Source organism: Euwallacea fornicatus, chromosome 27, assembly GCF_040115645.1.
Source record: "Euwallacea fornicatus isolate EFF26 chromosome 27, ASM4011564v1, whole genome shotgun sequence".
Taxonomy (NCBI): Eukaryota; Metazoa; Arthropoda; class Insecta; order Coleoptera; family Curculionidae; genus Euwallacea; species Euwallacea fornicatus.
In genome coordinates this window covers 2,910,298-2,936,057 of record NC_089567.1, presented here as the reverse complement: position 1 = coordinate 2,936,057, position 25,760 = coordinate 2,910,298, and the positions used below count along the sequence as shown (strand labels likewise).

Below are 25,760 nucleotides of genomic sequence, written 5' to 3'. Positions count from 1 at the left end.
GTCTTTTTTTTATTACAATTTCTATATTAATAAATCTTACTGAGAGCAAATCAAGCTCACAGTTTTATGCAATAAACACTGTAAATAGGACTACAACTTTGGTAATAATATTTAATGAAAAAAATAATTTTAAAATCCTGATTTCTGCAAAGAAATGGTTCCTTTAAAATAGCACGTATCATTCAACGGTTTACAGAGTACAAATAATTTTTCAGGATCCAATATGTTGAATACCAACACCTTAATAGATATATTAACTATTCAGATTAGTCATGATCAAAATTTTGGTTAGTTATCATATTTTGAACAATTCCTAACCAGAGAAATCAAGGTTCCTACAGAACACTCCCGCAGATGGAATAATTCCTTAGTTTAGACAGTTCTTAAAATGCTTCAACGCATTCTCTAAGTTTTTCCCCTCATTTTATACGGAGTCTCAATATCTTCATCATTTCCTAAACAGATGATATGTTACCACCAAACTGTTATAACCGAAAATATTTTTCATATTTTTTAATAATCTTATTGGGATGTAAAAATGATAAGTAAATAAATTTAATTAAGTTGTTTTGATGATCAAATGTTCTATACAACACGGGACGCCTTAATTTTGTACTGACGATCGAGGCAGAAGTCAAGACAAAAAGTCTAATTGTTTGAGACTTGACTGAGATTATATAAGTCTCGGTTTCGACACACAAGACCGGGATTCAGACTGAAATAATTATAAATAGGAGACTTTGACCACAAACGTTTGTCTCATCCTACTCCTGTCAAAGTTACCAGCACATTACTAATTTGGCCTTAAATATTGTAAGTTCCGTTATTGTTTCTATCTTAGTACAAGGGTTAAGAGTAAAGAAATTTATTTCCTAAAATACTTTTCTAATTTCTTTGGTTTTATTGGAATAACACCAGAATATGTGAGTTACAGTCGATGTAGATAAAATTTGTCAATGGTGGGTCTTTATATTAACAATAAAACATATTTTTCTGTATTTCAGTACCAGTAATATAATATTTAATAATTCGCTTATTAAGAAAAAAATCATTTAATTTTATCGAAATATATATTTTTTCATCTCAAAAATGCTAGTGAAATTCATATGTAAGTAGGTATAGTTAATATTTTTACAAACAAAATCAAATGTTTAATTGGCTTTACTATCTAGATATTAATTTTATAATTCTATGTGTTGTGGCCTTGATAGACAGGTATTCATCTACACATCTCAATTTAAATTTTATTTTTAAAGATATATGAATTATTTTTAATACATACTTTGATTTCATTTTCAATTATTTTTTAATTTTTACAGCAAATGAGTGGTTTCTGAATTCACATTACATGTACATTGTATTCCATATACAACATTGTCAAATCTATTCAATTTGTGACTACAAGCATTCTTACGTTCGATGTACATAAAAATCCTTTTATGCAACACTGTAGGCAGCTGTTCTAAACAGCTCTATCACGTGAATTTATTCAATCAATAGGCGCTTTCATATAGTTAAAATATTTCGAATTGGCTAAATGTTTAAATATTTCTCGAGAACTCTACTGGAATATGTGAGAGTGAGAAAGATTATGTAGTCGATTCGATGATAGGCAAACGCTCATTACCTCTATTCATATAGAGATGAGTAATTAATAAAAAAGTGGATATTCTGAATGAGTGAAATGGTAAAAATTAAGTTAGGGAATTTCATTGCTGCTCCGAATTGTTTCTATGTGGTTCTGCCCATATTGTAAAAATTTCGTGTAATACAAACTAATTACATGTTTATGAATTTCATTGTTATTTTTAGATAAATGCGAAAAATTACATATCGTTAACAACGCTATTACGGTGAAATATTCGATATTGAAAACACCTAATTATGAGACGTCATTTCGAATTTACAAATTCCGACAAGACAGCAGTACGGCAACAGTGGCGACGTAGTGCAAACAAACTGAAATCAGCTGATTAATGTCAAATAAACATACAGGGCATCGCTTTTCCTGCGCCGCAGGAAAAAATCCTGCTCGAAAATTTGGCAGTGGTTCTGTCATTTTCCGGCCACACTTGGCAGAAGGTGTACGATAAGTTAATCCTTTTAGGAAAATGTTGTGTTTTACGTGTTAGTGTCACGGATTTTAGTTCTATATTTGTGGTAACTGGCGTGGAAAACTTGTGCCGCTATGGCGGATTTAACGAAACCGCCCCTCAGTGACATTAAACACCCCGAAGAGGTGGTGAGAATGGCCATGAACGATAATCTCAAATTCGCCGTCCTAATCGGCCTTATAGAGGTAGGACAAGTCTCCAACAAGGAAGTGGTCAACACCGTCTTACAGCTGGTAAGTAATCAATTATTTTCACATTACATTTAAAACCAAGTTCAAAACTAACCTGTACCCTGCACTTGACTTCTCTGTTAATAAAAAATGCAGATATATCTACGATAGAGTATTTTTTCGCCTTATTGCATCATAAGTTTATTAGCAACTCTTTTCTACCCTGACAAGTTATATGTAACATATAATACAGTAAGAATTGCCAGAAATAGCAGGTGCAGGTATAAGAAGCTGGGAGGGGTGGACCAGAGTAATAAACAAAGCAACATTTGCTTAGTTTTACCTGCTGCTATCTGTGTTATTAGTTTAAGCACACAATTAAGTAGCAGGAGCTTCATTCCAACAGGGTAGAAACCTATTGAAGATCATCCCAAACACTCAGAAATACATTCAAACAGTCCCTACAAATTTGTCTAGTGTCCACAATTATTTCTTACTGTTTTTTATGTTAAACACTTATAATACTTTGGAAAAAACTATTAATTTTATCTCCAATTCAAAATATTTTTTTATTAGACCTGCCCCAACTGTTGTCTATAAGATGCTCCATCTCACTTCATGACAATAACAATATAGATAGGGGTCCATTAATGAAATCTAAAAAAAGCAATATTCCTATAATTAGCAGATATATAAACATTTGCTTTATATTTATTTAACATTTGTCAGCACCTCTTTCTCACATTTGTCTGAACGTTTTTTCACTCTTTGTCTAACATTTAACATATATAAAGTATTATATATACACAAAAATGAATTAGCTGCATTTTGAAGAGTAATATAGGTAAATTTGTTATTCTTTGTCAAATGATTCAGTTAAAATAGTCTAATGGGGAAGCTAAATTATACATGGGAACATAATCTGCTGCTGTTTTCAATAGTTCATAAGTAAGTCATAAATTACAGATGTTAAATTGTAGATCATAAAGAGTATAAACCACCATAGCATAAATTGATAAATTTTCCACCTGGGAAGTAAATTTTATTTTAACATCAATCCATGGAAACAAATCATTCAGATTCTAAGCAAATAATGGATGTCCATTCAGTAACACTGTTTAATACTTATCTAAACCAAATCATAAAGTAATAGTTTTCAAAATTTACTAATTCAATATTATGGTTATTTATAACTACATGTTAAAAAATTGCATAAATATTGTGAAGAATATTCACCTTTACTGGTCGTAAATCAGTTAGAAACTTTATTTTGCTCAACCCGCAAATCTCAACTAGTAAAGTTATGTACCTTACTATTTTTGATATTTAATACAGTATATTATATGGTAACTCTTTTCTATATATTCATGTGTATATTATCTTTCAATTCAATATAAATTTTGTAACTATTAAATCCACATAAATGTCTCAACTGCTAATTATATGCAATATAATATAAAAATTATATCAAAATAGTTAATGAAAACCACATCATTGCACTTGAATATTGCTAATTTAATGTAAACATTTCTGATTTCCACGTAGCTTTAGTAATCTAAATCATATTGACAGTCTGGTAGACGAAAAGCGGTCTAAGGCATCGTCTTTCGAATTTGCCGTCGTTCACTATGTTATTTGAATAAATAGATTAAAATCTAAAACAGTAAAAATATCCAAAATTTTTCGTTAAATTTTAAATCACTTGGAATTTAAATTTATATACATTTACCTGAATATTTCGGAGATAATTCTGTCTTTTTAAATTGGTTATATACTTGACCTTTGGCAACAGGCTTACAGAATTGAGAAATATTTTCAGCAATTTCCTAATCAAAAACTTATAGACATTCACAGTGGTTTTCAAATATTTTTCTATTTCGCAATCTAAATTTCAGTTTTACTGCACGTTTTGACATTAAAATAGTATTGAATTGATGTTGATAATACACACATATTTCAGAAGTATACATATTATTTCCCGTTTAAAAGTCGCAAAAATGAACAGTAATGTGTTACTTTAATATTACAATTTGATAACATTAATATTTTATTAGATAAGCTTTAGTATCACATAATCAGCGAAGTACACAATTTGCCACATTTGTCGTGTACATTAGATAGTCTTTGCCGGCCTTTACCAGGTGAATTAAGTTTCCATCATTTTTAGGATTAGTTTCACCGATATTCTAATTTATCGTTGATTCTACGAATTTTTATCTCAAACGAAAAAATAGCATAGAATACAAAATTTGTATGAATCGTCGCACACGTTTGACTGCAAAGCTTGTCAGTTCGCTCCTCGTTTCATTTCTTATTTCGCAAACTTGGACTGGTACGATACTAAATTTCCGTATGAAATTCGCATCTTAATAACACTATTTTAGTACTAGTAAAAGCTAATTAATTGTTCCATATCAGGCAAGCGTAATCTATAGTTCCGTAAGAGAAAGACTCGGCATTAGGCAAGCGCTAAGCAATAAGGAAATTTAATCACTGAAATTAAATAGTGTCACAGTTTGCACTGAGACGTACGTATAAACTCCTATTGTGCAAGTAAGACTTAAGCTACGTTCAACTTAAGCTTTACCTAACTTGAGAGCACACTTTAATCCTCTTATAAAAATATTGTTACTGTTTCAAACGAAGTTGATTTAACAGCAACAAATTTCTTATCAGAGGTCATTAATTGGGCACGAATGAAGGTTCATAGTTGAGCTTATATAGGATGCCCCCGGGAAAAGTTTTCACCTTGAAAATATTTTCTCTTGTTTGTTAAACAAAAAAAGGCTAAAACACATCAATTTTGATAGGGCGGAGGATATCATTTGGTGAAAAAGTGGTTTTGAAAATGTCATTTCTCTACCTTTAAGAACTACCTTTTTGAAATTTTCAAATTGGATGAGGGGTTACGTTAACTACGTATGAAAAGTAATTTTTTTCTCTACACGGTGAAGATTTTATTTTTTATTTTTGTACGTCGATCTTGTAGGAATTAAACAAAAATCAAACATTTGATTTTAGTCATGAATGTTATTGTAATGAATGTTGAAAGTGTATAGTTAGACTCAAATCGTCTTGACGTCTCAAATGTATCAATAACAATGGCATTTCTAATATTACATTTAAGATTAATATATCCAAATTTTTTTGGAGGAACAATTTATCGATATTTTTCCAATTACTAAGTGACTTTAGTACTTCATGGCAAGACATCACTTCAGAATTCGTTTAATTTTTAATTTGATAAAATGGTTTACCCGTTCCAAGAGAAGATCGAGATTTTGAGTCTGTATTACAAAAACAATAATTCTTCAAAAGCGGTAGCTCGGGTCTTCAAGTTATCAACCTTAAAAAATGGTATGCCAGCCTTATGTGTTTAAGTTGCTAATGAAACTCAACGAGACAGGTTCCGTGTCCAAAATAAAAAGAAAACACGAAGGTGACCGCCCAATGAGAAGAAATTAAGTCGAAATTGCCGATTTGGGATATGTTCAAATGGACAATAGAACGTCTATACAAAAAATTGCTAAGGAATCCGGCGATTCAAAAAATACTGTTCATAGAATGTTAAAAGAAGTAATATTCTATCCTTATGTCATAAAACTAGTACAGGAATTATTTGGGGATGATTTCTACCGTCGATTAGAATTCTGCAACTTCTTTAGCAACATGTCACATTTAAAAAGACTGATAATATATCTTCTGAATAATCTTTCTTTTATTTAAATGGTGATATTAACACCATAATTGTCGTTACTGGAGCAATATCAATCGTTATTTGTTCCGAGAGACTCAACAATCTCAAAAATGAAATATTTGGTCAGAGATTCTTGATGATCACATTGTTAGACGATTTTTCGTTGCTGGAAACTTAAATGAAAAAAACTTTGTACAATTTCTACAAGACGCCATATTTCCGTGGATAACTGAAATACTTGAACAAGATCCTCGCTTCTTAGAACAAGAATTCGTTTTCAAGAAGATTAAACGCCTCCAAACTACACTGTTGCTGTCTGAGAATTTCTAGATGATGATTTTCCTTGAAGATGGATTGGCGGAATAGGTCCAGTGGAGTAGTCCGTAAGATTCCCTAACCTTAGTCCCCTAGATCTTTTGTTATGAGGACATTTGAAGACCTGGATCTATAACACTTACTCTGATTCTCTGGAGGAGTGATAAGCTCGAATCGTTGAAGACTGCAGGTCTACGACACCAGAAATGTTAGATAATGTGCAACGACGTTATGAGGATCAGCTGTACATGTGTATGGAAATCTATGGACAATGAAGGTCACTTTCAATATCTCTTATTATAAAATAAATAAATTACCAGTAGAAGTGGTTAAAATCAAATTTTTGGTTTTTGTTTAATTTTTACAACAAAGACGTACAAAGATAAAAGCTTGATCACGTAGAGAATAAAATTACCTCTTAAACAAGGTACAACGCAGCCCCTTTTTCAATTTGAATACTTCAAAAGGATGGTTCCCACGAGTGAAATGATGACATTTCGAAAGCAAATTTTTCACCAAATTATGTCCCCTTCCCTATCAAAGTTGATGTGCGTTACCGGTTTTTTTTTAACAAACATCAGAAAAGATATTCAGGGTGCAACCTTTTCCGTAGGACACCCTGTATGTATAAGATGACACTGAAAAAATACAATGCGAATTACTATTAAATTGAACTAACACATAGTCGAGAACGTTCTAAAACTAAAAAATGTTTTATACATTTTTGTTGAAATTCCTTTCATTTCCAAGAAGCTACGTACTTCGCAGGATCTAATGCTATTTCAACGGCACGCATTGAAATTATTTTTGCTGAAAAATAATGTTTTATGAAAAAGAGTTAAAATTGTTTTTCTTCATAATTGAACGGAGAATTGAAAACTGTTTTCTATTTCTAGTAAAACAGTGCGTACCATTTTTTTCTTGCCCCGACCCACCCCACCACAATTTTATAATTTTTTAGTAAAATTTCAACACCTTGTATTTTAAAAATTAAATAAATACGGGGAAAAGGGTATAGCAACTTGTGTTAGTTTTGGGATATCCTTTATTAGGTAGTACTGTCGCGGCTGCCACCCATTGCAATTTTTTCAATGCCACTTTCAGTGATGCATATCAAATATCAGAATATCCTAAAATAGAACCGTCTTTGGATATCGGCACCAATTCATAAATGCAAAATTTTGAATTGTGATTTATTTGAAACAATGAAATCACTAATAATTTCCAAGAAATTTAATGTTTAAAGAAATAAAACTTCCCTAAAAGCATTCTAACTAAAGAATTACCCTGGACCCAATAGGAGTGCAGCTCGTTTAATATGAAGGGTTTATAATATACTTGACGGGATTTTATAAATTGATCATTATAACCGTGATCTCGTATTAAGCATATTCCTATTAAACAAGTTTTATTGCATATTTTTATAAGTGATTACTTCTTGACCCTTTTCTGCGACCACCACTAGCATTAATTGCCTATACATATTTTGTGCTTGATTGTATGGTAAAGAATTACGTAAATACCAACATGCCAGTTTAATACTTTTTCTACTGTTGTATATTTTATATTGAATATTACCAAAGATATTATTTATTTTAGTGAAAGTCGAATAAAACGATGGTGTAGGGACCAAGTACAAAGGGTCGTTATATCAAGCTTTTTTTTGGTTATGATTAAAGGAAGATGTAAAAAAATCACAAACATTTATTTAAAATATTAAAAACTATATGATAAATAATCTAATATAGTTTTTAAATTATTTCTAATTACGTATGTATGGTAGAAACATAGTATTTATTCAAATATTATGTGATATTTGTTCACTTTTTGCACTATAAGTTAAGATAAATCAATACAGTGTTTTTCTTTACAGAACTGGTTACATTCAACAGCCTTTTGTCATTAAAATAACTATACAGGGCGTCCCAAATAAAGTGAGTTCCATGGAGATTAAGGAAGCGGTAAGAGATACACGGTGACTCAAATTGAAAAAAAAAAGCGCATTTTTGTGCCCATTCAGAAAATGTTCTAAATTTAAAAATATGCACAGCGGTTGTCAAAATATGAGCAAAAAACTGAAAACTTCGATTTTTCGAAAATCATAAATTATGAGTACACTGTTTGAGTAAATTGTACCAAATTTGGCAGTTCTTTATTATCGACAACTGACAATTGAATGGCATTTTCAGAATTTTTCCAGGCCTTCTAGATTTAGAGAAATTATATTCAACTTTGTTATTTCTTTTGGCGTCATATCGGATTTTGGTGCCATCGAATAGACAATAAAAAAAGTTATTTAATCGTGTATCACAAAGGTGCCCTTGGACCTACCGAAGTAAGATAAATAAATAAAAACATTTTTCACCTTAGTAGGCTCAGAAACAAGTACTTTAGTATCGCTAATCAAAGAGCAGTAATGTATGACGTATTCTGTTTAATGGGACAATAAAAACTTAATACGTTTTTTTAGTATTAACGCAATTACAATTCCATAGATTTTATTAAAAATAACAAAGAAACATAACGAAGGAATTAGTACCTTTACTCACTATGAGTAGGAATTACTAATCCTAATAAAAAATCCTAATCCCTATAAAAACTGTTCAAATATTTCTCCATTATGATTAACACAAACTCTACAGCGCTTAACAACAGACGTACAATCACTTTTTACCATACCTGGAGGTATTTCTTAAATGGTTCGCACAACTGCAGCCTCCAACTCTGTTACTCTATCGTAGGATCTGTAATAAACCTTATTTTTTACATATCCCCAAACAAAAAAATCGAGAGGTGTTAAGTCTGGGGAGCGTGCTGGCCAACTGATAGGGCCTCGATTTCCAACCCTACTATTTCTATACGTATCATTTAGATATTGCCTAACACTAAAGTACTTGTTTCTAAGCCTACTAAGGTGAAAAATGTTTTTATTTATTTATCTTACTTCGGTAGGTCCAAGGGCACCTTTGTGATACACGATTAAATAACTTTTTTTATTGTCTATTCGATGGCACCAAAATCCAATATGGCGCCATAAGAAATAACAAAGTTGAATATAATATCTCGAAATCTAGAAGGCCTGGAAAAATTCTGAAAACGCCATTCAATTGTTAGTTGTCGATAATAAAGAACTGCCAAATTTGGTACAATTTACTCAAACAGTGTACTTATAATTTATGATTTTCGAAAAATCGAAGTTTTCAGTTTTTTGCTCATATTTTGACAACCGCTGTGCATATTTTTAAATTTAGAACATTTCCTGAATGGGCACAAAAATGCACTTCTTTTTTCTAATTTGAGTCACCTTATATCTCTTACCGCTTCCACAATCCCCATGGAACTCACTTTGTTTGGGACACCCTGTATAGCGCATAACTCTTTAGAGTTTTTGCAGCGTGTAAGATTTTTACAATTGGAGGTGACTTAAAATCTTCATCATCCTCAGAGGCTTCAATACTTTCATCTTAGATTTCTTGGATGTTCGGCACTTCGTTTGCAATTTGCTTATCAGATAAAGCAACGTTTGTTGCCAAGTGAAGGTGAACATTTACAAAATCAGTCCATAATTCATCCGACAATGTAAAGTTTTCTTTTATTATAGCAAGAGGTACATCATCTTCTTTTTCAAAACCATTGTTTATCCTTTATGTCACCTCAGCTAAAAAAGATCGTCGTCCTCTTTAAAGTCGTCAGCTACTGGGGCTAGTTGCAAACCGGCATGTCTAGAACAATTCATGATTGTTTGGGGGTGATACCCTGTTTCATGCTTTAGAAATAATTGATATTGCATCCAAAAGATTAATAGTACGCTCATTGTTTTGCTGATTGTTTTCAATAACTTTCGTTAGCTGGAGCTTTCTAAAATGAACTTTCATTGATTTTATGATATCTTGGTAAACCTGCAGCTGCAAATCTGATGGGGTTCTCGATGGGAGATATTGAACGTTAATATTCTCTATATTTGACCTTTTTGGGTGCACTGGACAATTGTCTATCAAGAGCAATTTTTTTTCTTTTTTTTCTTTAATTCAATATTTCAATTTTGCAAATTTTTTATAAACAAGTCTGACGTCATCTCGGCTATTTTATTGGACATGTAGGACGCAGATAACTACTTAATATTATTGATATAGCGAGGGTGTTTTTATTTTTTAATAACGATTAACTTCCGTTTTTCTGATTGAGTCATATTCGTAGTAAAAAAAAGAGAAACTCTTTCCTTGGACATTTTTTAACTTGTGCTCTTTTTTCTTTCACATTTCAGTGTTGAGTTCGGAGTCATTTTGTAGAAATGATCAGTTTCATCTGCGTTAAAAATATCGTCATTCTGATGATTTTTTCGAACTTCTGGCTTCCCAGGTTTGCGTCAGTTTACTGTCACTTCAACTGGCACACTAGCAGCTACACCACTAATTTTTCAATGCATAATATTGTTTTTGCTGGAAAGGTTTAATCCTACTTTCTTAGCATTTACAGTCAGTACCGAAAATATTGGGACGAACGCTAATCATTTACAAAATAAGGTATTTTTTTATTAAAAGTTGTTAAATAAATACAGATTTTTTAAATAATAATGTCGTGAATCATCAACAATAAAGACTTACAGTTAAAGTTTTCTAATATTTAACAATAAAAATTTACAATCAAAAATCCAAATGGTAACCGTTCAATCAACCGAAAATATTGAGACTATTCCGTTACATACCCTTAGAATGATTCATAATGGTCTTGATATCAACAATCTGATTTTAATAAATAAAAACTTGTTTCATCTTGTGCGTGCTATGCTAAGTAGTTTTATTTAGTTTTCAAATTAATTACGATATCTGGCACAGTAAAAACACAAGTTTCCATTTAAAAGAGTTAGTGATACATCTTTATGAACAAGACTGTTCTTATAGTAAAATTGCTTCCATATTAAAACTTAGTAAAAGTACAGTGAGAAATATTATTTTACAATATAACAATGAAGACAAACTGGTCTTTATTTCACAAACTGACCGTTCAAAACTTTTCAAAGGGCTTAACGTCCTATTATGCGAAAAGTTAAAGAAAATCCAAAAATTAGTGCTCCAAAACTCCAAATTTTATTGGACTAACATATACTGCAAAAGGTATCTCTTCAAACAATACATCCATTCTCATGGTTATCATGGTAGAATAGCACAAAAAAACATGGTTGAATGAAAAGAATAAAAAAATACGGCTAGAATTTGCATCCAGCTACATTTTAAAAGAAAATGACTACTGATCACATGTAATTTTCTGGAATAAGTCCAAATTTAACATCTTTGGCTTTGATGGACCTTCTAGAAGGTAAAGAAAGACAAATAAAGCTTTAAAAACTTTCAAGTATGATGGAGGGTCTGTTATGTTTTGGCGATGCTGCGTATCAAGTGGGGGAGTTGGAAAATTGGTATTTTTAGAAGAAACAATGGACAAAATGTACTATCTTAATCTTTTAAAACAAAATTCTTTGATGTAGTGCTGAAAATGTGAACATTTTAAACACGTTCAAATGCTTTCAAGAAAACGACCTCATAACATGACGCTCGAATAGTACAAGACTGGGTACTTTATAATTGTCCTAAGGTCATCAAAACTTCTGCCCAGTCCCCAGACTTTAATCATTGAGAATGTATGACATTTTCTTGAGACGCAAATAAAAAGTCATCAAATTACTAATAAGGACTCTGTAAACCAAACATTGCGAAAAGAATGGAATAAATTTAATACAGATTTTGTACAAAAAATTATTTTTTCAATGCCAAAGCGGTTAAAAAGTATTATTGAGCAAAAATGTGGCCATTCTAAATATTAAAAATATCTGTGTTTCCCGTAGAAGTATAAGAACGGAATCGTCCCAATATTTTTAGATCATTGACATGTTAACATTTTGAATATTTGTTCATTGTTTTTCTTTGTTATCAAACATTTTGAAACTTGTACTGTAAGTTTTTGTTGTTGGTGATTTAATATCTTATAAAAAAAATCTCGGTTTATTTATCACTTTTTAACAGAGAAATATCTGATTTAGCAAATGTTTATCCTCCATCCCAATATTTTTGATGCTGGCTGTATATTCCGAGCCTTTATTCATTATTTAGGCGAACTGTTCCGTTTTTGCCTGTAGTTTTGGGCCACCGACTGCTGATCCTTTACTGCTTTCTTTTTTAAATCACTTAAAGAATGCCTGATCAATATCTCCATGACTGGATAACTTAAGTTCTTTCTTTGGCAACAAATTTCCATTAAACGATTTCTTGATATTTTCTCGATTCTTTTAAATTGTAGAAACACTCGAATGCGATAATTGCAATCTATTTGTATTGGTATTGTTGTTTTCACCTGCTTCAAGTCTCGAAATGATTATACTTTTCTCGTCAATGGATACAACTTTTTTTTTTTAAGACTTAAAATACAAAAAAATTATTATAATGTTAACAAGCTGAATGTATCCAATGAACACACCCTCTAATTTATACCTCACCTTTTTCGTTGCTACGCACATCAAGTTTTAGTGAGTGCAAGTGAAGTTAGACGATTTATAAGTGTGAGAGAGAGAGAGACAGGAGATTGAGAGACAGGCTATTGTTTCCCGTTCCATTGTCAACGATCGGCTAGCTTCGTTGACTCGCAAGCAGTACATCTTAATCCGAGCAAGGATGTAGATCTAAATGATTTTGGAGGTCGCGAATTGCGCGTATACATGCAAATTTGAGAGCATTCTTCGAGGACAAACTCCAACTTTTACACACACCACAGTAGAGATGGTATACAGTCAGTCATAAAAGTATTCGTACACCTACTAAATTTCCCAAAAAACAAAGAAATACTAATGTAAAAAAAAAAAGAAAAAAAGCTACATATGAGATGCTCTAAATGTATTTATTTTCAATAATTAAAATAAAAATTAAAAAATCAATGCGACAAAAAATAAATTAAAATGTACTTTTAAGTGATCACGAAAGTATTCGTACAGCGCGTCCCATTGGTTATTTTTCGGGTCTTGGGTAATGAACTAATATTTTGTAGGTCCTCCTCCGGCTAAAATTACAGCATTTAGCCTTCTAGGCATTGAATTCACTAAATTTACAGTGACTTCGGGTGTAATTTTGTCTCATTGTTCTTGTAAAACTATTTTTAATGTTTCTTGACTTGTAATTTTTTTCCGAACATCAGGATGTCGAATTTTTCTTTCCAGTTCATCCCAAAGATGTTCAATGGGGTTTATATCAGGCGGCTGAGGTGGATGATCAAGAAGTTTCGGCACATTGTAGGCTAACCACATCTTTACGTTATGAGCGGTGTGTTTTGGATCATTGTCCTGTTGTAAAATCCAATTTTGAAGACTCAGTTTTTCCACACATAATGGTATATTATCACGCAAAATGTTCATATATTGATACTGATCTATTTTGCCTTCAATAAATGCCAAACTTCCAACCCCAGCGGCTGACATTCCTCCCCAAACCATAACGCTGCCACCGTCGTGCTTAATGGTAGAACATAGATTTTTGGCCTCCAATGGTGTGTTTTTCTGACGCCAAATTTTACCTTTCCCATCTGATCCATACAAGTTAAACTTGCTTTCGTCGGTATACAGGGTGAGTCGGGAGGATCGTGCCAAACTTCAGGAGCGTGTTGTACATGAAAAATAAATGTAAAAAAACTCAAATGTTGTTATCCGATTTTCGTTTGTTTACAAGTTATAGCGTAAATAAAATTAAAACATAAAATTTAAAAAAATTATAAATTTCATAAGAAATTCCATAAATTAACGTTTGGATATCATAGTAAATGTTCAAAAATATTGCCATTAACTTCTAAACATTTTCGGCTTCGTCTATGAAGAGCACTCGTCGCGCTCCTGATTGTTTCATGTCTTTCTTTAATGGCAGCTACAGCATTTCTAATGCGTTGAATTAGTGCATCTTGAGTGTCCACTTTTACTCTGGACACTTCAGTTTTAAACCAACCCCACAAACAATAGTCTAGTGGTGTCAGGTCTGGAGACCTTGGAGGCCAACTAATAGGGTCACCACGACCAATCCAACATCCAGGAAAGGTACGTTTATGATAAATAGAATCCTAGTTAAAAAAATTTATTTACGCTATAACTTGTAAACAAACGAAAATCGGATAACAACATTTGAGTTTTTTTTACATTTATTTTTCATGTACAATACGCTCCTGAAGTTTGGCACGATCCTCCCGACTCACCCTGTATAAAATCCTTTTCCAAAAACTTTCGTCCTCGTCTTTATATTTATTCGCGAAAGCGAGTCGTTTCTGCCGATTAGCGTTAGAAATAAACGGTTTCTTTCTGGGCATTCTTCCGTGAAATCCTGCTGATTGTAGAACCCTTCGGACATTTTCTGGATGCACATTTTTACCACTCATATTTGATAGTTCACTAGCCAAAATTGGAGCACTTGTCTTCGGGTTTTTTTCTGATTTTTTGAATAAGAAAACGCTCTTCGCGTAAATTTAAAACTCTTTTTCTTCCAGATCTTGGCTTTTTATACACATTTCCCGATTCTTTGTAGTTCTTCACAATATACTGTATCGTAGATCGACTTCTATTAACGATTTTACTAATTTCGGAATAGGATTTTCTTTCTTTATGGAGTTTAATAATTAAATTTCGAATATCTTGAGAACACTCTTATCCTTTACGCCCCATTTTTACTAAATGCTTCAAATGTATATTCAACAATTTTGATATCGTAGAAACTACTATAAACAACAATAGGAAATAATTGTTATCGCTAATTTTTTTGTAAAACCCGAAAAATAACCAATGGGACGCGCTGTACGAATACTTTTGTGATCACTTAAAAGTACATTTTAATTTATTTTTTGTCGCATTGGTTTTTTAATTTTTATTTTAATTATTGAAAATAAATACATTTAGGGTATCTCATATGTAGCTCTTTTTCTTTTTTTTTTTACATTAGTATTTCTTTGTTTTTTGGGAAATTTAGTGGGTGTACGAATACTTTTATGACTGACTGTATTTAGAACGCATTAATTGGAAAATGAGCCCTTTTTGTAACATGATCCATCCTCGGATTGAGTTGTACTCCTTGCGAGTCAACGACGTTAGCCGATCGTTGACAATGGAATGGGAAACGGTAGCTCGTCTCTCTCGCACTTATCAATTGTCTAATTGTCTTTTCTTTGCACGTACTAAAACTCCATGTGCATAGCAGCGAAAAAGGTATCGTATGATCCTGGTTCATAATTTTTCCAATATTTCCTATTTTCTTCACTCTTCTATAAAAAAAAATAATTTCTTTGAGCCATTTACCGACACAAAACGAAAATGAAAATATCGACATATAAAAAAAACACAGACTCTATGGCTTAACTCAATGAATTTCTTCGTCGTAGTTGTTAAGTGTCGATAAATGGCTCAAAGAATTTGATTTTTTGTGCATTTACAATATGTAATTTCAATGTAAACTCGATCCTGTCAGCATTCCTTTAGAAATTCCGCAAAAAGAGACCGAAACTTATAAAAAAGCAGTTTGTACCAGCTTTACGTAAAAATGGCAGAAAAACCATAACCGTAAATGGGTGTATCAAATATGTATATTAAAAACAAATATTCTGCGATTTATCTGCAAAGCCGCTGAAGGCTCTGCTTTTTAAAAAAGGTCGGCCACTTTTTGAATGACTTCAAAGAACACCGGCAGTGTCGACTCCATGCTACGATTACTGTACTACGTATGTACAGTATGTAACACACTTGTTCGTACACCCGAGTTTGTTGAAAAAAACATTCGATTTGTCTTGTTAAAAATCACTTTTTTTATTTTCCGTTTATTCATTTTCGATAAGAAGTCTGTTATGATATTATGTACTTAAGTAAAAATGTGTCGAACCGGTTTTCAATAGTTTAATTGAATAATTTAATGAAAATATAGTATTATTTTCAAGCAACATTGTTGTTCGTACAATTAAATTGAATATCGTTGAAAGATAGAGTAAACATGTTTTATCTTGTTTTTTTTTGTTTGTCCGGGTAACAAATACTGTAAACAAAGTACCTTCTCCCTTTTTCTAAAATTGTTTCATCAGTTCGATTCAAAATGCCGAATAGAAAGGAACTAAGTTTAGATTTAAAGAAATCTATCGTAAATATGGCTCTCAGGGGTTATAGTTTACGCAAAATAGGACAATTAACAAACAAAAGACATTCCACGATCCAATATATTGTGAATAAATTTAGAAATGAAGGCACATGTTCCAATTTTGGCAGAAAAGCGAAGAAAAAGAAGTTAAACGAACGAGATGAACGGATGATAGTTCAAGAAATTAAGAAAAATCCTAAATTAAGCGTGCCGAAACTGCGTTCAATTGTCGAAGATACAATTGGCCAACATATCTCCTGCCAAACAATTCGACGTGTCTTATGGAAATATGGTCATCACGGTAGAATCCCACGTAAAAGACCATTTGTTAGTGTAGAAAATAAACGGAAAAGGATTTTATTTGCAAATGAACATTTGAATAAAGATCAGGAGTTTTGGGACAGCGTCATTTGGTCCGATGAGACGAAAATCAACCTTTTCCAGTCAGATGGAATCAATAGAGTTTGGAAGAAACCAAATGACGATAATAATCCTCTTAATACGATTCCCACTATAAAACATGGAGGTGGATCTGTAATGATATGGGGCTGTATGTCGTCAAATGGAGAGGGGAAATATCCATTTTATTGATGGCACAATGGATAGATTTGTATATAATGAGATATTAAAAAAAATGTTAAGGAAAGTGCAATGAAATTAGGAATGCCAAGGATCTATAGATTTCAACAAGGTAACGATCCCAAGCATACCGCTCTAATTAACAAGGAATGGTTAATTTGGAGTGTCCCAAAACTCTTACGAACCCCTCCACAATCTGCCGACTTAAATTCAATCGAGTACTTATGGGCAATTTTAAAAAGAAATGTAAGAAAATATCATATTTCCTCAAAAATCGATTTAAAACATGCAATCGTGAAAGAATGGAACAATATTAGCCCAGAAATCTGTAAAAACTTGGTTTCTTCAATGAATAGAAGATGTCAAGGGGTGATTAAAGCTAAGGGTTATTCAACAAAATATTAGGGAATTACCTTTAATGAAAAAAAAATCATTCAAAATTGTTTTCAATTTACGTGTACGAACAACAATGTTGCTTCAAAATATGATGTTTTTATAAAATGTTTATATTTTGTATTAATTGTTTGAGAAATTTAGACTTAAATTGTTGTAGTTATCTTATATTTATTGTTAATATACAGTCGAACTCGGTTATAAGGAACACGAGGGGACAAAAGATTTTGTTCGTTATAGCCGGGCATTCGTGAAATCGAATTTTACTTAATATGTATTGGATTAATCTTAAAACTTCTTACTCGCTAAAAATGAATTTTTTTTATGTATACAGGGTGTTTCCTAACTACGTGTAAAAAATTTAAAGGCGTAATCTTCGACTGATTTTGAGTCAAAAAATGTCTAATAAACATATGTCCGCAAATGCCTTGTTTCCAACATACAGGGTGTTGACTGAAAGACGTTGAAAAAGGTTTTAAACGTTTCTAAAAGTTTGGTGGAATTTACTAACTTGTTTATTGTTAGTTTTTTTTGCTACTTCCACTACTACAAACAAGATAGTTAGTGTTATTTTGGTGTTTTACTCTCTAAAGTGAAAGAATTTAGCTCTGTGTCGCGAAAATCAGATTATACCTCAGTTTTGAAAATTTTTCAAATGCCTAATTACACCAATCAAGAAATGGCCAATATGGTTTTTGTTTACGGCCTTGTTGATGGTAAGTGTTTTTCTAAAATTCAAACACCCAAATTGAGACATTTTGGAAATAAAATCTCTTTTTCTTGTCACATTTCAACACCCTGTATCTTGGAAACAAGGCATTTGCGGACATATGTTTATTAGACATTTTTGACTCAAAATCAGTCGAGGATTACGCCTTTAAATTTTTTACACGTAGTTAGGAAACATCCTGTATAGTTAAAATTAATGCACTAGTTAAAAGGAAAAGATGGGTAAAAATAACATTTTTATTTTATTTGCTCCTATGCACCTAATACAGATACACGTCTTATTGCTATTTATTTTGTACTGTAAATTAGTCAGTCATTTTATTTTGCACTTGATTTTTAAAAAGCGAATGTTTCTCAATATAGCCATATAATTTATGGAAGGCTTGATATACCGAAGAGTCGGCACTTGTACAGTGAATGAATTTCGATACCACGTTCAGAGAAGAAAGGGTCTGTGACACAGTGGGCATAACATCGTCGTCTGGTTCCTTTTCTTCCTCGTTTTCACTCTCCTTAATTTCGTCTGTAAGGGGTTCTTTAACATTATTCATTAACTCAGCATCACTAGGAAAATCGGTTGTTATCAAATCGTTATCTATTTTGGTGTACTCTTCTAGATCAATGTTACTATGTTTTTTAATCCATTCTGTCAATGAAATGTCTTCTTCGTCATCTTGATCTACAAGTTCCTCTTGTTGAAGTTTTACCAAACGCGCCAACGGTATGTTGTCTTCATCATCGTACTCTTGTATTATGTGCAGTTTAAATCCCCCATGACGAAAACAGTTCTCGATGGTGTTTAGCGAGACTTCTCGCCATGCGGCGCTAATCATTATTATCGCATCAAACAATGTAAAGTTAAGGTCTTCATTACTTTCAAAAACGCTTATTAGTCGCACCAAAAACATTTTTCGATAAAAAGATTTTAAAAGGTGTATAACGCCTTGATCCATAGGTTGTAACACAGCTGTCACGTTTGGTGGTAGGAACACAAGATTGATGTATTCAAAATTTTCTAATCTTGGATGCGCTGGACAGTTATCCACAAGAAGTAAAATTTTCCTTCGTTTCTTGCGAAGTTCGTCATTCCATTTTTGAAGTAATCCTTCAAAAATTTCACTAGTCGTCCATGCTCGTTGATTCGACTCATAGATGACTGGTAACTTGCCTTTATTGTTTAAGCATCTAGGCGATTTGGATTTACCGATAACCATCAAGGGGTGTTTTTCAGTTCCAGTCATATTAGCACAAACCCAGACAGTTATTCTTTCCTTGCTTTGCTTTCCACTAGCACATTTCTCGCCCTTAAATTTTAGGGTCTTATTCGGAGCCATTTTGTAAAATAAACCTGTTTCATCTCCATTGAAAATCATCATTCATATCGTATCCTGTACTAATGACTGGCCATTGACTTTTTAGCCATTCTGACGTTATTTCTGTTGATACTCCTGCAGCCTCTCCATGAATTTTGTCCGCTGATATGTTATGTCTTGACTTAAATCTATCAATCCAATCTTTTGTACACACAAACTGCTCACTACCACTTTCACCTACTCCATACGTTAGTCTTCCAAGTTCTTCTGCTTTTGTTTGTAGAATCACGCCAGTAATGGCATTGTTTTGACTCCTTTGAATCGTAAACCATTTGAAAAGTGCTTGATCTATGTCATCTCTTATAGGTTTTCGAATTTTCTTTTGCCTTGTTACATTACCTTTCAAAGTTTTAAATTTATTTCTATTTTTGAAAACTGTGGAAATTGTAGATTTTGGCAATTTATACTTTTTACACACTTGTGAATTGGGAAGACCAAATTCTAAATCGTTAATTATATTCAATTTTTGTTGAATGGTTAACACATTAAACTTTTTAGCTTCCATGTTTAACCTGAAAGCGATTTTGCTTCTTCCTACACAAATTAAATGCAACTGATGCGGTCCATACTTATTTCACGTAAAATTTACTACGATTCAATACACGGGGATTTCCCGGATCGAGATTATGTTGGCAAAATATACCCTAAAACTAACCTAATAGATTGTACAGAATGGTCTTTTTTATAGATTGGTTCATTATGACCGATCGGACCTGCAAATTTTTACCAGAAAGCATTCGCTAAAGCCAATCGTTCGTTCTAAATGTGTTTGTTATATCTGAACAAGAATAACAGAAATACAGAATATACAGTTAGTCTCATGAGTATTCGTACTCTATTGCTTCTCTATTTTAAATTACTGTTATTAATTTACAATGAACGATTTGAAACTGGTACCATCACAAACCTACTTTCCAATTAAAGGGCTTTTAAACTCATATGTACTTTCTTGCAAATTCAAATGTTTATATGGCGAAAACGTAATTTTAAGGAAATAAGAATAAAATGAGGCTCACAAGAGTATTCGTACTGCAACTGTCTGTTATGGGTTAAATCAAGATGATAAGAAATTTAGCCTGTATTAACTTGTTTGCGGCATAATACGAACGATTACCAATATAGACATATCGATTTGTTAGTCTTTAGGAGATACTAGTAAAAATGGGGAGAAAAAGTAGTGAAGTTTCATTAAGTGATAGGAAGTTAATTCTTAAATGGCACACTGAAAGTAAAAGTTATTTAGAAATTGCAAATTTAGTGGGCAGAAGTAAATCTACGGTACAATCTGTTATAAAAAACATTAAGTCAAGTGGAGATATTTGCAATAAACAACGTAAAGGAGGCCCGAAGAAACTTAATCCTTATGAGGAAAAAGCAGTTATTAAGGAAATAAAGAAGAATCCACAAATTCGTGGACCCAAGTTAGCAGCATTCGTTTTAAAATTCTTCAAAAAAGAAGTATCAGCAGAAACAAGTAGAAGAATTGTGAGAAGGAACGACTACAATGGGAGAGTTGCCAGAAAGAAGCCATTTATTAATAAAAGGAATCGAATGAAACGTTTAGAATTTGCAAAAAAATATGTCGACAAGGATATTAATTTTTGGGAACAAGTAATTTTCACTCACGAAAGTAAATTCAATTTGTTCAATTCAGATGGACGAACAATGGCGTGGAGAAAATCAAATTCAGAGTACGAATTAAAAAATTTAAAAGGAACCGTAGAGCATGGAGGTGGTTCCGTCATGGTGTGGGGTTGTATGTCCGCAAATGGTGTTGGTGATTTGGTTTTCATTGAAGGAATCATGGACAAAACATATTACCTAAATATTTTACGGAATCACTTGGCATCAAGTGCTACAAAATTAGAGTTACAACATAATTATTATTTCCAGCAAGATAATGATCCAAAACACACGGCTCATATTGTGAAAGAATGGATCTTATATAATACGCCACATACCTTGGCAACACCACCCCAAAGTCCCGATATCAATCCTATAGAACATTTATGGTCAGAAATGAAAAGAAGATTAAAAAACTACGAAATTGGTAGCAAAAAAACATTAAAAGTAAAACTTTTGGATATTTGGAATAAAATTGAACCAACATATACGAAAAAATTAGTTAGTAGTATGCCTAATCGGCTTAAAAGTATTATAAAATCCCGGGGAGGTCCAACAAAATATTAAATAAAAGAAAATAAACTGATCTTTTAGTATAGTTTTAGTAGGTACGAATACTCTCGTGGGTGTGATTTTGTTACTTATTATACTTAAAATTATATTTTGTTAATAATACTGTTTATCTTCAATAAAGTTTATAGGAATTGGGCTTTTTACACGCCCATAAAACATTTCTACTAAAAAAAAAATTGTTGAAAATTACTTATAAAAAAGTATTTTTATTTTTAAACCTGGAATCAATAGGGTACGAATACTCATGAGACTCACTGTAGTTAAATAGACACTTTTTGCGTTCCAAGCATTTTGTTCCTTAAAAGCGAGCGTTCGTTATAACCCGGGTTCGTTATAAGCGAGTTCAATTGTATGTATAAGAGAATAAAAAAATTGACATTTCTATATACAGGGTTCGCCATTACTCCGGCCTTGGTTCCTGGTGTCTTTGTATAAATATCAATATGAAATGTTTAGTACAGTACTCATTTATATTAGAAAGCTGCATGATTTAATAATATTTTTGTTTATACAAAGTGTTCCGTTTTCGCTGGGCAGCATAAAGTTATAATTTTTTAAATAACAACCCATAATTTTTTTTATGCCATTTGGTGAAACCTTAATTTAGAAGGAAAATACATTAAACATTTTTTAAATTGGTTGCGGCGTTGCCATATTAGAGAAATTTCTTTAAAAATGCAGCGTCAGAAAAAAATTATCACAAAACTGGTGTTTTTTGAAATTTTGAAATTTGTTTTTGTAAAGTAGTAAATGAAAGTCAGAGGTACCTAAAAACTTTAAAACATTTTTTTAATGCACCATACTTTTTTTGTATAAGAGTGCTAATTTGCAAATTTTACAAATTACTGAAACTCGTTTTTTTTAAATGGTACCCATGATTTTTTTCAAGACCTTCTAATGTAGTTTTTAATTCTCTATTAATTTGCAATAACATCTTTTCATCTAATATTTACAGTTATAGAGATATTTACAAAATTTCAATCAAATTGCAACAGGCATTATTATAATCTAACAGATTTATTCTAGTAGGCTTTGCTTCTATTTAACAAAAGCATAAATTAGTTATTTCATTTAGTTGTCATATTACCTGTCACTACCTTCTAATATGGCAACGCCGCAACCAATTTGAAAAATGTTTAATGTATTTTCCTTCTAAATTAAGATTTCATCAAATGGCATAAAAAAAATTATGGGTTGCTATTTAAAAAATTATAACTTTATGTTGCCCAGCGAAAACGGAACACTCTGTATAAACAAAAATATTATTAAATCATGCAGCTTTCCAATATAAATGAGTACTGTACTAAACATTTCATATTGATATTTATATAAAGACACCAGGAACCAAGGCCGGAGTAATGGCGAACCCTGTATAAGCCATCCAAACGACTCTTTTCCTGAATAAACCCGTGTGTACGAACAAGATTGTTACATACTGTATATCCCGCGTTATACCCGGCCAGTAAACCACCAAAAATATCTTTTTCGCGGACGTTAAAAAGAACTTTTTCACAATCGCGGCCAAATCCAACGAAATGTTTGAATTTCCGTCGTTATATGCGACTTGTTGTTATAAACGACATTGTTATTCGGGACTTTCACTGTATTTCCTTATGTCATTAATCGACCACGAAAATGAGACTACAGGGAGTCTTATTTGAGATGATATTAACAAGTGTATCACGGGAACTATACCTTCTCCGGTTTATAATGTAAATGATTATTACATTTTGCCAACCTAGTTGTTTTGCGCTAATATGAGAGTAGCATTATAAAAAGCGACGTGAATAATAAAATCCTCGAGAGTCAAAAATACTTTATATCTACCATTGTGTATCATCAGCAAACATGCGTTTATATTACTAATTGTCCCCGATCAATCTCAGTGATGAAAACATGACCCGCATTTACGTTTGTGGGGTGCCCGTTCAGCCGCCTTCATCAGAGCTCCGTTTACTTACATAAAGGCATAGTGATGACCTTTTGCATTATGCAAACTCTAATAACGCTGAATCTCAGTTTGAATGAATCACTGAGGACTTCGCCTGATATGGGATATGAGATGTTTAGACAACATTTTAGAACCTTTTACCGCACGGCGCGTGTAAAGATATTACCTCACGTCAATACTTAATTGGACTTATAGACGACAACAGTTAATAAACACTGTGAAAATATTAATCATTAAATTGAGTTACTGATCCTTTTTGTGTCATTTGTTCAAATCAACGTGCGGTGAAGCGTTCCGCACTTTATAGGTGAAAAACTATTCCGATGTTAATATTTAACCTAGAGAAAGGTACTGTAATTTTACAATAGCAAATTTACATTACCTTCAAACGAATCTACGCCATCGACAATTTTTTTCAAACTTTTCGTCTTCAGGATACCGTCATCAATTTTCAATACGGTTCTAATCATTTATAGCGAATTTGAATGAATTTAATAAGCAATTTTTTGTTACAACTTACGTTTGAATTCTGGAAATGGTTGGCAAAAACGTCCAATAAGCTCCTCAGGTACTCCATAGACTGATTTATCTGAATTTACATAAATGGTGGATCTGAATTACATAAAACGTTAATATTGTGAGGTAACCAAAGGCGAATAACTAAACTTTATTTTAGAATATACAGGGTGGTACATTTCAACGGAACACCATAGATGTTATCGCATATTTGAATTTCTAATAACGTTTTACATCTCGTAACTTAGTATTCGACTTGTTGATTCAATAATTTTTTTTTTTTACTTTTTAACTCACCTTAAAACGTTTCCCTATCTACTTCTCATATACTTTTTTTTAAATTTCCCGAATATCCAAATTTTTGCGAGAACTGATTGTTGCATTAACGCATTTTAGGAGAAACTATTTTTGAGAATACTCGAGTTTCGACGCAGTTTAATAACGCGAGGTAACCTCAATTGCTAACCTAATTTCACTGAGTGTCCTTGGGTCAATTGCAACGAACATGCGATAAAGACTCAATTTCCGCACGTGCTGTAGCACGTGCGTGCAGAAAAGCCATTTTACCACAAGCTTGTAGAAAAAGACTTTGGACAGATTTCCTCAAATTAGCTTTTAATTGGTTTTCATAATTTCGACCCTAATAGTTCAATTCTAAAATTGCCAATACAGGCTTCAGTTGAACAAATATAATTGCACACAGTAAACTAAAGGACACAGAACTAACAAGAGCGAGTTCGAAAAACTCTCTTTGTGACACAAAAGACAAAAGCTTATGTAAAACAATTTAAGTCTCCAACAGCGAAATGGCCCTTTTAACTCCTACAAGAGGAAAGCTGCGGGGAAACAATAGGCCCGAGAGACCAGGAAAAAGACCTGAGCTTTACTGTGCTCGGCGAGACAAGAAAAGTGATATAAATGATGCTCTTCCAAAGTTTCAGATTAAAAATAGTGTTTTGTGATGAGGTCTTGGGCAAGCCAATTCGACGGGAAGTGTAAGAGAATCAGGGCGAGGCAAAATGAAAATTCGGAATGAATATGAGCTAATACAAAATCGAAACGGCTCGAACATTAAAGAGAAATTATAAATTTTGAAATGGAGCCCTCCATATTTTGGTACGGATATAATTCGGTATATGTAACTGCTCTATAAACATATTCTAGTTAGTGAATAGTAATGCACATTTATTACTAATAGCGTTTGAAAAATGAAATATGTTTTTTCTCTATGATATGTCAGATTTGTTACACAGTAATAACCAGTAGTGTTATAGTCAGTTAGTATTAGAGTAATAGTTATTAGGTCGTGTAGTATGAAATGAGTAGATTCTCGAAATGCCACATTCAACTGCGAATAACTTCACTCTAAATCTACATTTGGACTTGACTTTTTTATGTGGAAAAGGCACATTCTTCCTCTTTCGATCAGAGTTTAAAGATGAACCACCAAAACATTATGCGAAAAAAAATCTTCATCGAAAGAAGCTTATGGTGTCTGTTTGGACCCGTGGACCAACGCAGGTGTCATCCATCACAGCTTCATGAAACCTGGTGAATCGATTACGGCTGATGCCTACTGCCGACAACT

General features: G+C 32.4%; 1 protein-coding gene across 14 annotated transcripts in view; it reads left to right on the top strand.

Annotated features, from left to right (window-relative positions):
- The first annotated feature begins 1,983 nt into the window (after positions 1–1,983).
- rg (rugose) overlaps positions 1,984–25,760 on the top strand; it is a 677,097-nt gene continuing 653,320 nt past the window's right edge. For all 14 annotated transcript variants that reach the window (XM_066297050.1, XM_066297056.1, XM_066297048.1 and 11 more), the window contains exon 1: positions 1,984–2,347. In XM_066297050.1, coding sequence (XP_066153147.1) covers positions 2,189–2,347 — 159 coding nt within the window. In that variant the 5' untranslated portion in view covers positions 1,984–2,188. The remainder of the gene's footprint in view (positions 2,348–25,760) is intronic.